Raw genomic sequence first — 15468 nt, 5'->3', positions numbered from 1 at the left:
TTTTTTTTTTTTTTTTTTCTGGGAAAGAGCTCTTTTTTGCAAATATGCAGCTACAACAAATCTTTAAAATTCTAGCATAAGATTTTGTGGGTAAATTTTGTCTCCAGGCACCAGACAGTGCTAATTCTCTTTGTGCTATTGTATGAAGCACTGTGTGAAACATTACAATTCAAAACCATTGGAAAAACGTGCAGACTGATGTTCACATTTCAAAAAAGAGCCATGTTAACTGAAAGAAACCATGTGAACCACTAATGTGGAAGACACAGCGTGATCCTTGCTAATTAACACAATGAATTTAAATCTACTTTGGTGTTTTTCACACCTATGTTCAGGTCAGATTTCGTAGAAAAACTGTTCTATAAAAATAGTCAACATCTGATTTGTATTAGAGTTATATGCAAAGGTAGCATCATAGAAGGAATGTTTCTCTTTGAATGTAATTTTATTTTTTGAGAAATACCTGCTTTTTCACCCACCTTAGTAAGTGCAGCATATCTGATATACTTCCAGCTGATTTCAAGGAAATCACTGCAGTGAAGGTCAGAATTTCAGATGAACAATTTAACAGTGTAATATTGAAATTTGTGAAGGTTTGTGCATAAGTGCTGAATATACTTGTTGTCATACGTTTAGTAGTTTTGTGTAGATTTCTTTTGTGTTTATCTGTGTTTCAAATTATATCTACTTCTTCACATTCTAAATAAATAATGTGCTGAGATCAGCATGGCTTACAGTGGTAAAGGGCTTTTGCATCAGTGTGTGCTGCTGTGCATAACATCTTCTTTCACTGGACTGATAATAGATTAAACTATTAGTAGAAAAAATATTTTTAACTAAAAATTGTTATAATCTTGATCTTTTTTTTGTCATACACACATCTCACAGTAATATTAGTCTTTTGTGATTAAGTTAGAGCTAAAGTTCTGAACTGTCTAGTCTTGGTTATAAGAACAAGGCTTGCTTCCCCTTGATGATTTGGTGTATGTGTCAATACATGTTTTGTTGTTTTGTATTTCCCAATAGCTTCTCACATGCTTTCTAATTACAAGTTCAAAATTGAGGTCTTTTGGGGAAGATGGAAAAGGGTCATGGTTTATTGTTCATTTATTTTTATTTTGGTATGTGTATGTATATGTATAAGTGTATGTATATGTTTTTGACAGACCTGGAATCATCACGCTACAGGCTTTTTCAGAATCCAACAGAAAACTGTGGCTCGAAGCTATGGATGGAAAGGAACCAGTAAGGATATTTGTTCTTTTCTTTTACCTTTATAGATTTATGACATATAAGTTAAAGAAGGAAGCTAGGATACATTTCAGACAGAGTTAGTTACAGTACTGTGCAGTACAATAAAGGCAAGTATAGCTTTTCTGTTTCTCATAAAATACAATTGCAAATGAGCAGTGAAGATAGATAGTAATTAGTGAAGCAGAAATACTAGTATATTTGAACTTTTACTTATAATTTTTGGGGGCCTGGAGGTTCTTTTTTTTATATTTTTATGTATAGGTTGATAGCCTGTTGTCATATAGGGTTTGTGGTTCAGAAAAAAACTGTGAAATGGTAGTTTCTGCAGTGGTCACAACTAACCATCTCTAGGCAGCATTATGGAATAGACAGTAAGTACCATCTTGAAAATCACTACAGAGAGCATAAAAATGTGCTGAAAGCTACTAAGACAGTCTTATCTGAGGTTTCTTCTCAGTATTAATCAGCTCTGAAATTGTCACTGAATAAGGTGATACCAGCGTGGCATCCAAGGGAGAAAAATGGTTGCTAGATTTTATGAGATAAATAAGTATTTTTACAAAGCTTATGGCTTGACTGAAAAAGTGCAGAAATGAAATCACTCTTTGTATTAATATTTAACCCATTTGCAGTCTTCACATCTGGCTTCTAATACATTTTATGTGCCTGTAAACTCATTGCAAATCCCTTGGCAATCTATAATCTCAAGGCCTGAATGGGTTTTTGGGACATGTTCCGCTGGCTGCCTGCCTTCTCTTTTGAGTGCAGAACAGAACAGCTGTGTATCTTAGCCAGAGCTGAGCTGTGCGCTGTTGCCCCTCTCCAACTGCTAACCTGAATGAGTGCTGCTGGAATTAAACATCGGGAGGAGGTGAAGTGGAGGTTTTCCCATAGCAGTGTATGACACTAATGTGCAACATATTGCAGATGGTTAAGAACTATGAGCAATTCCAACAGTAGAGGACTTAACAAACATTGACCTGTTGTATTTGTTGTTTTTTTCCAGATCTACACACTGCCAGCCATTATTAGCAAGAAGGAAGAAAGTAAGCACTTTAATCATGCAGTGATATGAAATATTTCCAGGTTTTGTCATTACAAAAATGGGTTTCTGGATGTGTGTGTGTGTGGTGGCCCTGCTAGGCAGGGGGGTTGGAACTACATGATCCTTGAGGTCCCTTCCAACCTGGGTGATTCTGTGATTCTGTGATTCTGTGATTCTGTGATATGTGTGTCTGTGTGATGGACATTATTTATGTTTTCTTTCCATCAGACTGAAGATATTATACAGTATGACTAAATGCTGTTTGATGGATTATGTAATTGGATTACATCAAAGCATATCCTAAATTATGTAAACTGTGAGAAAGCCCTCAACTTTTGTGTTACCAACAAACATAAATTGGAAGAAAAATTGATTGGTCCTGAAATGACATTATATTTAACAAATCTGCAGATTTCCATCTACAGTCTTTATACTTAAATGTAAATGCATGCCCATGTGTTGAAATATCATTTCTGTATGGGTCAAACCTTTTCATTTATAGGTGTATATATACCTATTAGGCATATGCAGTGTAATAAAACAAGTATATTTATGAATATTCAGACATTTATCTATGTGCAGTTGTTTATGGTAACGTAAACAAATGCAAAACAAAAATTTAAAATACATTTCAGTATATAGAGAAAGAGATGTTTCAGATATGCACAGGTGTCTTCGAAGAAGCTAAATTTGAGAACAGAAATCTAAAATTAAATGAGCATGTCTGTTTTGGTTTTTTTTTTTTTGCTTTTTTATTGATGTTACTATTTTGATGATGACACATATGCTGCTCTAAAATCTCTGTTTAGCCAATTAGAAGAATAAGCATCAAAGATCCAAGAATTAATGCATAATGCATTCACTTGAAATAATAACAAAGATTGTTTTGCTGTGTTGCTATATTTTGAGTAGTTATGTGCATGTGCAAGAAGCAAGAATGTTGTATGAAAAATCAGTGAAAATACTCTGGTCATTATGTTAAGTCTTGAATTCTTAAAACCATTTCCCTCAGCGAAGGGAAGAGAGTTCTTGTAAAACAGTGACCTCTGGACTCTATGTGTGGAGTTACTGATTTCTAATACAGGCAGTAGACTATTCTCATAGGCGTGAGAAAGTTGTACTTTTATTGCTAAGTGTATAGACTTACAGAATAAGTATCATAATCTCACTAATAAATGTGTATCAGTCTTTTTTGACTGAAAAGTGGCTGTAGCTAAACATGGAGATTTTGTGTATTGATGAGTTGAAAAATTATTTTTCCTTCTCTTTTAGTGTTCTTAAATGAAGCAGGTTTCAACTTCGTGAGGAAATGTATCCATGCTGTAGAAACAAGAGGTAAGTAAGTAAGTAAGTATTAAATCACAGATGATATATTAAATTACTATGAATATTTTTCTCAAATAATGCTTTGAATCTACGTATTTTAAAGCTCTGTTTTAGAGTATGGCCGTCATTCAGTTTGTACTTTTCACTTTCCATGGATGTGCTTTTTGCTTAAAACCATTGGCACAAATTCCAGCAAAGGTTCATTGCGTATTGTTTAAGTGTGGTTTTTTGTTTGCTTGTTTTGATTTTTTGTTTGTTGTTGTTTGGTTTTTTTTTACATCGTAGTAGTTTTGTGTTTTTTAGAAAGCTTAATACACTGTTGCACACATACTTAGTTTAGGTCTTTTATTTGTGTGCACTGAATTATGCTTTTGATTTCTGGCATGAAACCTTAAGACCAAAAAGTACATGGTGTTAGCACTCTTTGCTGGCAAATGTTTGTTGATGAACCTGATCCCCCATCATTTCACTCAGTCATTCTACACACGGCTTATCCATTTGTAAAAAAAAAAGTGTGTAGAAACCAGTATTTGGTAGTGAGAATGTACAAAAAGAAAGTGATTGTCTGTTGATGAGGTGGCATCTTGTAACTCATAGTAAGCTGTTTGACAATTCCCTTTCAAACAGCTGTATGGTATTCCATAAGCAGAAGTGACCTTTTCTTGTCTATGCACTGAGCTCTCTGAATGCAAGTCTCTTCTAATCCAAAAGCTGTGGAAAATCACTCTGTGCAGCATTGAGCCCAGCATGATTTCTTCTTCTCAGGTAGCAGTGTTGTGTAGCTTTTGAATCACTCGCAGCTTGCATTGCTCTGTAAAAAAATGATAAATAATAAAAATTAAAAAACAATATCACCTGCAGGTTGTCTAGCAGAGATCAGAGGTTAGAATATTGTTTTGAAATAAAAAATGTACTATCTCAAAATAGTAAGACCAGAAGAAGGAAGAAGAATATATTTACATACCCACATTAAATCTACAAATCAGGAGTTACAGTTTTGAATGCATTCTGCTAGAGACAGAAAGTTGGCACTTATGATGTGGAATAAAGGAATAAACTCTTCCTGTTTTTGTTCTCTGAGTCACACAACCAGAGTAAAGGAGAAGATTGTTTTTCTGTATTTTTCCTGACATTTCAGTACAAAATCTATGAGGACTGAGAAGAAGAAAATATCACATCAAAATTTGCATTCTGCTTTGGACTTCCAAGTGCTGTTGATGTTTAAAAAAAAAAAAAAAAAAAAAAAGGTTATAAACAGTGAAATTATTATGATTAGAATATTTTGAGTGTCACATCTCACATCTTAGGCGCTGTTCGTTAGTATCTGTTGTGCTTTAGTGCTATTAAAAAATAGAAAGCTGAAATCTGAAGATAAATTGAAACTGACTTTTTGTTTTGCTTGGAGATCCATACATAACTTAAATTCTGAACTGCAGTTTTCCAGTAGAACACAATATAAGTTTTGATTTTGGGTAAAATCATTATCTCTTCTATAAATGAAAGAAAGCAGGCTTTCGTTGGAAGGGGCAATGCAGACACATAGTATTTCCACTGAAATCTGGGTAGGACGCCTTTGTAGACATGTAACACATTTTAAGACTTCTTTGGAGTCTTGTTTTTCACTTTTTCCAGTCATTCTCTGGATGCTTTCTGATACAGGTTGTTCCAGTGCAAGGACTTCTGTTAATGTAGGATTGTGATTAGAGTGTGGCATGGTGTGGATTCAGTGGAATGCATTTATTAGCATCCCAGAAGTAACTCAATAAGGTGAAGCAGTACTTGATAATGTAATTTTTCAATTTTCCATAAATAAATTGAGGTTGTTTGAAAACACAGACAAGGGACACGTGAGTGTAATTGAAATAGCCATCTTCTCATTGTTTTCACTGTTCTTATTTTCCCAATGTAGGCATTACCATCCTGGGGCTGTACAGAATAGGTGGTGTAAACTCCAAAGTGCAGAAGCTGATGAATACCATATTTTGTAAGTGTCTTAAGTGTACCTTTGTCTATAGCATGCAGCACGTATACCGTGATCCTTTTCTGTTGTACCCAGAAGAGCACACTTAAGTATCCACAGTTTCGTATGTCTGCTTGCTGCCACTCAACTGACTTTGCAGTCTTAGAATGGTAGTCAGTCTAACTAGATTCCTTGTGTACATTATTATTCAGTTTTCTACTTGGAGTCATCGATACACATGAGCAAATTACTGATAAAACACATTTCTTTTAGCGTTTATATTTTATTTATTGGCATCTATCTGGTGTTTTCCAGAAGTGTTCCAAAGCTTAGTTTTGTAACACAGCATAATTCAGTTTAGTAGACAGTTGTTGTATTTCACATTTTTTGTTAGTCTGGCTATCTGATGCCTGTCTTTCAGTCCAAGCCAGATGAATTATGAATTCTCTATTGACTTGGTGTTACTTTTACTCTTTGGTATAGTGCATACATTTACCGTTTACAGGTACTAAATATGAATTGTGAATTATTTTCATTAATAATCTGTCAGAGATTAAAATAATTCAAATTGATCAAATCTAACTCTTAAATAATCATATGAGCTAAATGAATAATCTATTAGCTTGTATTTGCTGCTTTTCTTGTTTGTGTGTTGGTCAAAATATAACAATCATAATTCAAATTTCTCCCAGCCCCTAAATCTCCTCCTGATATGGATATTGATATGGAAATCTGGGACAATAAAACAATAACTAGCGGACTTAAAAACTACCTCAGGTAAGTATGATGCTATGCTATTCATTTGATGGCTCATTAATCTTTTGCTTATAAATATGATATTATATTTTTTTTTACTCATTAACATGGTATTAATTGAGTATATTATCATCTTGTCTAATATCCTTATTAAAATGTGTAATAATCTAAAATTTGTCACACACTTTTCTACCTTGTTTAGCTACTGATTAGCCAGAATATAATTAACTGCATGCTTTTGTGTAAAAATATTTTGTGTAAACTAAAAGCATGTTTTGCTGAGCTTTTTTTTTTCTGAATTCCTTCTGTACAATGATTTTTCATGGCATCATTGTTGGAGCAAAGTAAATCTCTCCAAAGATGTTAATACTCTTGTTTTTATCGTGTGGTGTTGGTATTTTCACAAGTAAGATATTCCTCTCACAATTTTCAAATTTTTTGCTATTATGAGACAGAATCTTAAAAAGCAGATAGAACTCTTCTTGAACGTCAGAATATAATGTTGAAAGTAATCATAATAAAAACATAAAACTCAGATGGCGATCGTTCCATGTCTTCTTAAAAAAAATGGATTTCTTAGACTGGTCCCCTGGCAGAGGGCAGCATCAGAAATCCCTGGAAAATGTGCTTATGATTTATAGTAAAATGTATATGCTTATATCTAAAATGTGCATATCAACTTCACTGAAAAGAATGACTTTAGCTGAAGAAATGCATTTCTTCAGAAGCACAACTCTCTTGTAGGTGTCCTGTTTGTGAATCTAGGACATGAGCTAGCAGTAGCTGTGCTTTTATGTCTCTAAGACAATTCACAGGCTACTTTCAGAGGAGGACTTTTCCAGGATCTCTCAGATTGGATTTTTAGTATAAAGTTTCGTAACTTGTTTACCTTTCTTGGGCAGATTATTTCTGCAGCCCACTATGCCATGTTCTTCAATAGTATTATTCCTATTCCACAGTATGGAAGTCTGAAAACTGTGAGTCTCTGTGTTACAGTGCTGGTAATGTTTCTCTTACAAACTTCCATGGTATCACCATCTTCAACTCAAGGAGATTTTTCAGACTTTGTATGTGACTGAGTTGTATACAGTGGTAATCCGTGAATTGGGTTTCCTTGGATATACCAATACTCATTATGCTTATAGTGAGAGCTATCGTAATGACAACTGCAAAGACTAAAAAGACTTTGAGTAATGCATTTTTTCAAATGTCCTTTTAAATTTACGAGCAGGTGTCTTTCAGAACCGCTGATGACATTTAAGCTGCACAAAGATTTCATTGTTGCTGTTAGTAAGTAAAGTAATTTATAACTTTCACAAAAGTAGTTTTTTTTCTAACCTTTAATCTCCTCAGTTGCTATCCCTGTTTTTCTCCTTGGTGTAGTATTCAGTTATCCAGCCAAGGATCTGAGTTCTTCTATTTCACTGTATATGACGACAGTGCCGCATGAAAGCCCTCAAAACAAGAGAAGTCATGCTAAAAGAAGCTGTTCAGTGGTTTGTTCTGATCTTTTTAGAGCTTCTGAGTGATCGCTTTCTGCATGAAATCTTTAATCTTGATGTGTTTGTTTGATTGATTTGTACAGGCTGATAATTATTCTATAGCATTCCTCCCCTCTTGTCCAGGGACTTTTATTTTCCCAGCTTGCTTTGCAAAATTGGAGAGGGATGGTAATAATCCCCTTTTCATAAATGGGGTAATTAGATAGGGAGAAAAATTGTGTTTCTGACAACTCCAGTTTAGAATTTGAATTTATTTCTCCATTTCCTCTTACATTTTTAAAGAGACCGTCAATAATTTTAGATGTTTTAAATAGCAAGGGATAAAATCTTGGATTCCACTCAAACACAAAATGGAGTCAAAACTGCCACAGATTTTGTTGGCTTTGGTACTGGCAGTAAATGCTCTTTGCAAGTTACTTGAAATCCAGATTCCATTATGTTCTTGGAATAGATAAAATTGAATTGCTTTCATCATTTTGGAGGCTAATTGAGTTTGGTTAACTGCAGTGCATGTGTTTGACATACTGGCACTTCTGCCATTTTTAGCCTCATTTTAGCGTATGTTTAATCTGTCAATAATTTCTGTTTTCTGTTCAATAGAATCAGATGATCAGAACTACAGAGTTGAAGCAGTGCATGCACTTGTACATAAATTACCGGAGAAGAACAGAGAGATGCTGGACATCCTTATCAAGCACTTGGTCAAGTAATTCTTTTTGATTTTTATGTTTGATACTACCATAAGATGTGATCATTTTCATGTTTGTCAGTGTTGCGTAACCCATTATAGTAATCGCGTTGAGACAGTGCCACCTGAAATTATATTTGATTTCTGAAATGTAATATGCAGTGTTGCTGAAGAATGCTCATTATAGAAATAAAATAAAAAACACGATGAAAAGTCACCAAGATAACTGATAACGTTAGCATATAAAATATACTGGTATGTTTTCATTCACAATTCCTACTTATTACAGGAATTGGTAGTATTTAAACTGTAGAAACATTCAAGACTATGCTAAGGTTGTTGATAAGAGAATGTTATTTAGGTCCTAAAACTGGTAAAAAGTGCAGGCTAGACTAATACAATATAATTTATCCTTCATGTTTGATCTAATTTTTATCTCTAAAAGCTCTAAGGTGTAATATGTTTTGAAAATTCTAATTCACAATGTTTTTGTTGTTGTTCTAGACAGCCCTATGAGTGTCCAAACCCACGTTTGAGTCTCCCTAGATTTTTCAGCTATCCTGAGTTTTAATTAAATGTCACATGGAAAAGATTTTTCTATTTCTTTGAAGTGATGATCTTTTGTCTCCATTTAATTACTCTTAATCTGCACTCAGACAAATAAAAAATACGAACTTCTTTTTTTATTCTGTCTCTCTCTATCATTAGCTATGATTACATTCCTTTATTACATCATTATATATCCCTTTTTTCAGCAAACCTTATTCGTGTGTTTTACAGTTCTTCACTAGATTTTGCTGAATATTTAAATGAACACATTATTATTTATGAGTTGGGATGCTGTGTGTTTTTTAATATATTTCTCAGTGATGTTGGAATGCGAATAAGGAAACAGCAGTTCAGATGAGGCCCACAACTGACATATGTAGAAGATGCCATGAAAGTCTCCATGTTGTTTTTATTCCATTCCATACATCCCCACCATTTTACTCTTTTGATCACAGCTTGAGCAACCCCCACCTGCAGAAAGTTATCTGCACTTTGTTTGGTGGAAATTTTTTAGCCACAGTAAGTTATTTTTAGCTGTTTGGGAAAACTCAGAGAACCAGAAGAAAGCAGATTCTGTAAGTTTCCAACAGAAGAGTTTGATTATTAAAAGCGTAGGATTTGATGCTTTCTGACAGCCTAAGAAGCTAGAACTTGTAATCGTGAAATACTGATGTTGTAAAAGCTGCAGTCTTGAGCACCACGGTACAAAATGTGCATCATAGAACTATTAGAGAGTGTCCAAATGAGAGCTACAAAGATGGTGAGAGGTTTAGAGGAGAAGACATATGAGAAGAGGCGGAGGTCCCTGGGTTTGCTCAGCCCAGAGCATAGCAGGCTGAGGCATGATGACAACTGCAGCTCCTCACAGGGAGTGGAGGGCAGCGCTGAGCTCTGCTCTGTGTGACAGCGACGGGGCCGAGGGAACGGCATGGAGAGGCAGGTTGCGTGTCAGGAAGAAGCTCTTCACCAGAGGGCAGTGGGAGTGCAACAGGCTGCTCGGGGCAGAGGGTACGGCCCTGAGCTGCCAGAATTCAAGGAGCATCTGGAGGACACTTTCAGACATATGGTCTGATTTTTTGGGGTGTGAGAGCCTTGAGTTGGACTCGCGATCATTGGGGGTCCCTTCCAATACTCCCTTGTGATATTCTATGATCCATTGATTTTATATAGCACTTGACTTACCTGTAGGCACAAGTAATTTAGGAAACATTTATTTACTGTCCTCATTCCTGGACTCTTATTCTCACTGTTACCTCAGATGCATTTCCAAAGAGTGCATGCCTGCAGTATTCCTTCCTTTAATTGGTCTCTTTAGTGCTCGCCTGTCTCGACTTTGATGTAAATCTCATTTCTGATAAATTGAAATCTTTGAGATGAATTCTGAAAACTTTCTGTTCTTCTCGTCCCAACATTCAATTCATCCTTTCTAATTTCTCATATAATTTGCCAGCTGTTGTTTATGCCAGCTAATGAGATAAGTTCAAAATCAGCCTTGTAATCAGTGGTTTCCTTTCCTTTTCTTCCTCCTACCCCTGTGTGGAGTTTTTTCAAGGAGCAAATTATACATGAAGTGCATAACTTTCTTTAGGCAGGGAAATGAGAAAAAAAAAAAACATTTTTCTTCATTCTTTTGTTTGAAATTCTTGAAATATTTGAAATTGTTTCCTTGATTTAGCTCTTAAGGCCTTTAGTTTTCTTCCTACCTTGACTTACTGTGTCACTGTGCACAGCTAAATAGGATGTAGTTGTTGGGGGATGCAGATCATACTAAAAACAAAGTAACAGATCCAGAAAATCCCAGTGAGCATTTTGCAGAGGGGTGGTGCTGTGTGAATATATACTCAGCAGCTAGGCAAAAACTGGACGTTTGGTATTATTTTAGGCTAGGTAACTTTTTTGTTTGTTAGTTTTTAAACCTTCCTAATCAAATTTCCTGCTTGTCTCCTTTAAAATATGAGTCATTCTTTGGTATGATTTAAAAACACCAGGTCTTCCTACAATTGACAAACTGGTAATATGAGATATTTACTGGGGGATATCAAGGAGAAAGCATTTCCATTAATGAATGTCTTACAGTCATGCATAAAATGCACGTTTACTTTAGCTATCTATTCAGAATTTCAGTAGCCCAACAACAGTAGGACTGGGCTAAGAAAAATTGGTTCTCAAAATAATCCATGTACAGGTCTTATTTTTTTTCTTTCTGTTAGAAATTCAGCTTTTGAGGTACTTAGCAGAGAGTCCTTTCTGGTTACGGTATTACTAAATTTGTCAGAAACCCAAACTGTGCAAACACTGCTCTCTATCCTGTGCTTTAAGACTACAATGTTTTTGTAAGAGATCTTAAGAGTTAATGTGCAGCACAAAGCAGAATAACATTGTAAAGAGTTACTTTTTAGGGTTTTCTTTGCTATTCAAAATTCCAGTTTCATTAAGATCCAGTGGACTTCCCAGAAACCCTTTATTCAACTAAGCAAAACATAAGATAAAATTTTATTGAAAAAAGTGGCTAAAAATGCAGTTTAACAGAGAAGGAATTTCCATGATTTGACTTCTAAATAACTTTTTTTACCAATGTGGCTTTCTAAGTAAAATTTTAGAATATTTTGAGGCCTAACTTAATGAAATAAAATAGGAACCATAGCAAGATGGGCATTAATTTTCCTGCAGCTTGTATCACATTATCTTCTATACAAACTTCTTTCTTATATTTCTCCTGATTCTCAGTGTAAGTAAGGTACTAAAGTATTCCTATTCCAGTTATGAGGGCAGTATTTACTTCACCACATAAGTAATTCTAGACCATCTAACCTATATTCTGTGGTAAATCTACTGTTTATATCACTATCATATCACTACTCAATAAGGAGTAAATCCAAGCATGAGTTTGATCTTGATCCTATCAAAATTTTGTAGTAGCCTTTGGAAAATCTGTCTTTTTGTCACCGGATTTCAAATATTTGTCAGGGGCTTTCAGTTATTTGCTACCAAACTCTGGCATCAGACAGATCGATTTTTTAAATGTTTATATAGCATTATAAGCAAGTCAAGACACCTATGAATTTTATTGGTAGGGAAACATAGCAAATGTCTCCATAATTTAATGAAGGCAGTCAGAAAAAAAAAAAACAGAAGATTGATAGGATTTTCCCCTAAATACTCCTTACAACATTTTGTAGATTTTACTGTTTCTTAATTTTAAAATGTACAAGGTTAATTTTACTTATGTAAGAAATGTATTAAATGGTGTTTATCAGTTTGGCAATGGTAATAGCAGTGAGAAGGAAGAGGAGAGTGTGAATGAGTGCCACTGACTCTATTTGAGAGCAAATTCAGAAAAATTAAACATTAAGATTATGAAAATGCTGCTTGGCATGATATTTCTCAGACGTGCAGGCAATAGAGCTACTTCACAAGGATATCACTGGCAGTGAGAATTTATAATAATATAATTTTTATTCAGTAAATCTAATTTGTAAGAGAAGAGAGACAATGAGGATTACTGATAGATAATTTTCATTTTACTACATGTAAAACTATTGGAAAAACTAAGTTTCTAAATTCTGCATTAACAATAGCAGAATATACAGAAGCACAAGATTAGTGCATTTTAAAGCCATTAGGTATAATTATGATCATCTACTGTTATCTATTCCAGAAACAGTGACATTGACCCCATAATCTTATGCTTTGGAAATACTAAGAGATCTCATTACAATTTAAGTGTTCTCAGTAACTATATTTCTTTCCTTGGCATGAAAGCTAAGATATATAATTGACCTCTGTTCTCACCTAGTGCTTTCTTTCATTAGAGTATTTAAGTTCTTGTGTAACTGTTGGAGAGAAAGAGGTGCGTACCTTATGGCTCGTAAACTTTAGATGGGCTGGATCTCTCTGTAGAGACTTTCAAAGAAAATAGTTACTTTTCCTTATCAGTTATGTAAGAAGCTTAGATACTTTAGGAAGACTTGCTCATTATACATTAAAGTATTGAAAAATTGGAGCCTCAGTGGAGATACAGTTGTTGTTCTGCATTGTATTTAACTTTAGTAAATGTGAATGTTTTTAAAATGTTTGAAAAGGGAAAGCATAAATGTGAGACTTCACCTGTAGGAATTGTAGTTTAGTGCAATTATTTAACTGCATATTGTTTGTGTTCATTTAAAGGGTATCATTACACAGTCAGCAAAACCTTATGACAGTATCCAACCTTGGTGTTATCTTTGGACCAACTCTGATGAGAGCCCAAGAAGAAACTGTGGCTGCTATGATGAACATTAAGTTTCAGAATATCGTCGTTGAAATTCTTATAGAACATTATGAAAAGGTAGCAGATTATATGAGTTTTCTACTGTGAATAAGTGAAACCAAGATCTCATTTTCATTATCATAATTAAGTTCTTAAGAATGAGGAAATTTAGCATTTGTAAGTTATTGATTGAAAAAGTACCCTGTTCTCTCCACATGCTATGGATAAGTATTCCTATGAAGGCTATGCAAGGTACAAATCCAAGGCATAATCTCCCATGCTTTGAAGAAGTTCCTCTGAATCTTCATTAGCTTTCTGAACATTTCTGAATCCTTCTCATAGAATCAGAATCATACAATGGCCTGCACTGAAAAGACCTCAAAGATCATCTAGTTTCAACCCCCTTGCCACAGGTAGGGTTGCCAACCACCAGATCAGGCTGCCCAGAGCCACATATCTGGTTCATATCTAGAACCAGAATGAGAAGGTCATCCTTTGCTTATTCACTCTTCCATTTCTCTCATGTGAGCAGTATATTGAGGTTCAGTCTGGGTGAGCACATGGATTCTCCTCTGTGTATACTTTGTGCATCAGGTCCAAATCTTCCTGACAGTTACTGTCCTTTGGGGATATATCAGCTGGAGGTCAGTGGAGGTCTGGTCCCATCTAATGTCACGAAACCCCAACCATATTTCACTTCCTCTTTCCGCAAGCAGCATTAATATCGATGCCCACACAATCCCCAATTCTGTTTGCTATTCAGATGTGTAGATACCAGATAAAATATATTAAAAAATAATAAATGTTTCTTAGAGAAAGTTTTATTCCTAATTACAGGTTTTTAACCCATCAATCAGTCTTTGTGATCTAATAGTTCTTGAATGCTCTGTGACATGCAGCATACAAGCAAGATACTTTTTTGCTTTCAGAAATATGTGTAAGTGCCTGGTTTATTTTGTTTTCCCCAAAGAGACACGGAGGGTACATCTCATACTTTTTATGCAAAAACTAAATAAGAACTTTTAAATAAGACTCGAGAAGGAAAATCTATGAAATCATAAAATGATTTCACTGCAGGTATCATAGAATCTTAGAGTCATAGAATGACCAAGGTTGGAAAAGACCTTCAAAGTCATTCAGTCCAACCGTCCACCTGTCACCAATAGTTCTCACTAAACCACGTCCCTCAACACAACTTTTAAATGTTCCTTGAACACCTCCAGGGTTGGTGGCTCCACCACCTCCCTGAGCATCCCATTCCAGCACCTGACCACTCTTTTGGAGAACTGAAATTTCCTAACATCCACCTTGAATCCTCCCTGGTGCAACTTGAATCACCTTCACTGAAAAGTTTTCTCAGTTGTCTTTATTGATGGTGATTTTTTGCCCAGCAGAACAGTCAAGACCTCCTTTACTTAATCATCAAAAGAAGTAGTATTTGGGGGATTTTTTGTTGATTTATATCACTTTTTCTGATGACTGACAAAACAAGGTGAAAGAAGTTTGATTTTATTCCGTTTACTCAGATGTGGGGCAGTTCCTTGTCATTATCAGGATCCATTGCAATGACTGATCAGTAATTACTGACTGCACTGATTGATATCACCTGTTATATTTCACAGAAACTCATAAAATTAGTATGATGCTGGCAGCCCCCATGCATTCACTTCCAAAACATACTTAATACATATTTCCCAAACTGAATTTCCCCTCCGGAAACTAGCAGTTTATTCAATACACAGAACATGGCTGCACAACCAAAATCATCCTTGCTCTCTGTCTGCAGACATGTTTTTGCATTGATGTGCTACTTATTTATTACTAATATGGTATTGTTTTAAGAGCATCTCAAGACCTCATTTAAGGTATTTTCTACTGTCTGAGTATGCATCCACTTTTCCTCCACTTTTTAAATAGCATGTAGGTTTCTTCTGATTTTTGAAAAAAAAATAAGGTTTTCTACAGCGATTCAGCACAAAATTGATCACTGTTAGCAGTGGTACATGAAAGATAAAAATCAGAAGATGCACCAAACCTGAAGATGATCCTCATCAGGCTTGACTTGTTTAGGAAAATAAAGTGGTTTTCTGAAATACAAACAGGATTGCAGCTATGACACCTTTCTGTAACATACAAAAC

General features: G+C 35.0%; 1 protein-coding gene across 1 annotated transcript in view; it reads left to right on the top strand.

Moving 5' to 3' along the window:
- The window catches only part of ARHGAP42 (Rho GTPase activating protein 42), a 156533-nt gene that overhangs the window by 121196 nt on the left and 19869 nt on the right, over positions 1–15468 (top strand). Inside the window, exons 11-18 of the mRNA XM_042838774.1 lie at positions 1167–1245; positions 2261–2300; positions 3572–3634; positions 5535–5609; positions 6278–6362; positions 7573–7631; positions 8444–8549; positions 13248–13407. Of these exons, the coding sequence (XP_042694708.1) occupies positions 1167–1245; positions 2261–2300; positions 3572–3634; positions 5535–5609; positions 6278–6362; positions 7573–7631; positions 8444–8549; positions 13248–13407 (667 nt within the window). The remainder of the gene's footprint in view (positions 1–1166; positions 1246–2260; positions 2301–3571; positions 3635–5534; positions 5610–6277; positions 6363–7572; positions 7632–8443; positions 8550–13247; positions 13408–15468) is intronic.

Source organism: Centrocercus urophasianus, unplaced genomic scaffold (assembly GCF_019232065.1).
Source record: "Centrocercus urophasianus isolate 14NV4802_14NV808 unplaced genomic scaffold, USGS_Curo_1.0 seq_9, whole genome shotgun sequence".
NCBI classification, from domain to species: Eukaryota; Metazoa; Chordata; class Aves; order Galliformes; family Phasianidae; genus Centrocercus; species Centrocercus urophasianus.
Note: the sequence above shows the minus strand (reverse complement) of the source record. Positions and strands in the feature narration are given on the sequence as shown.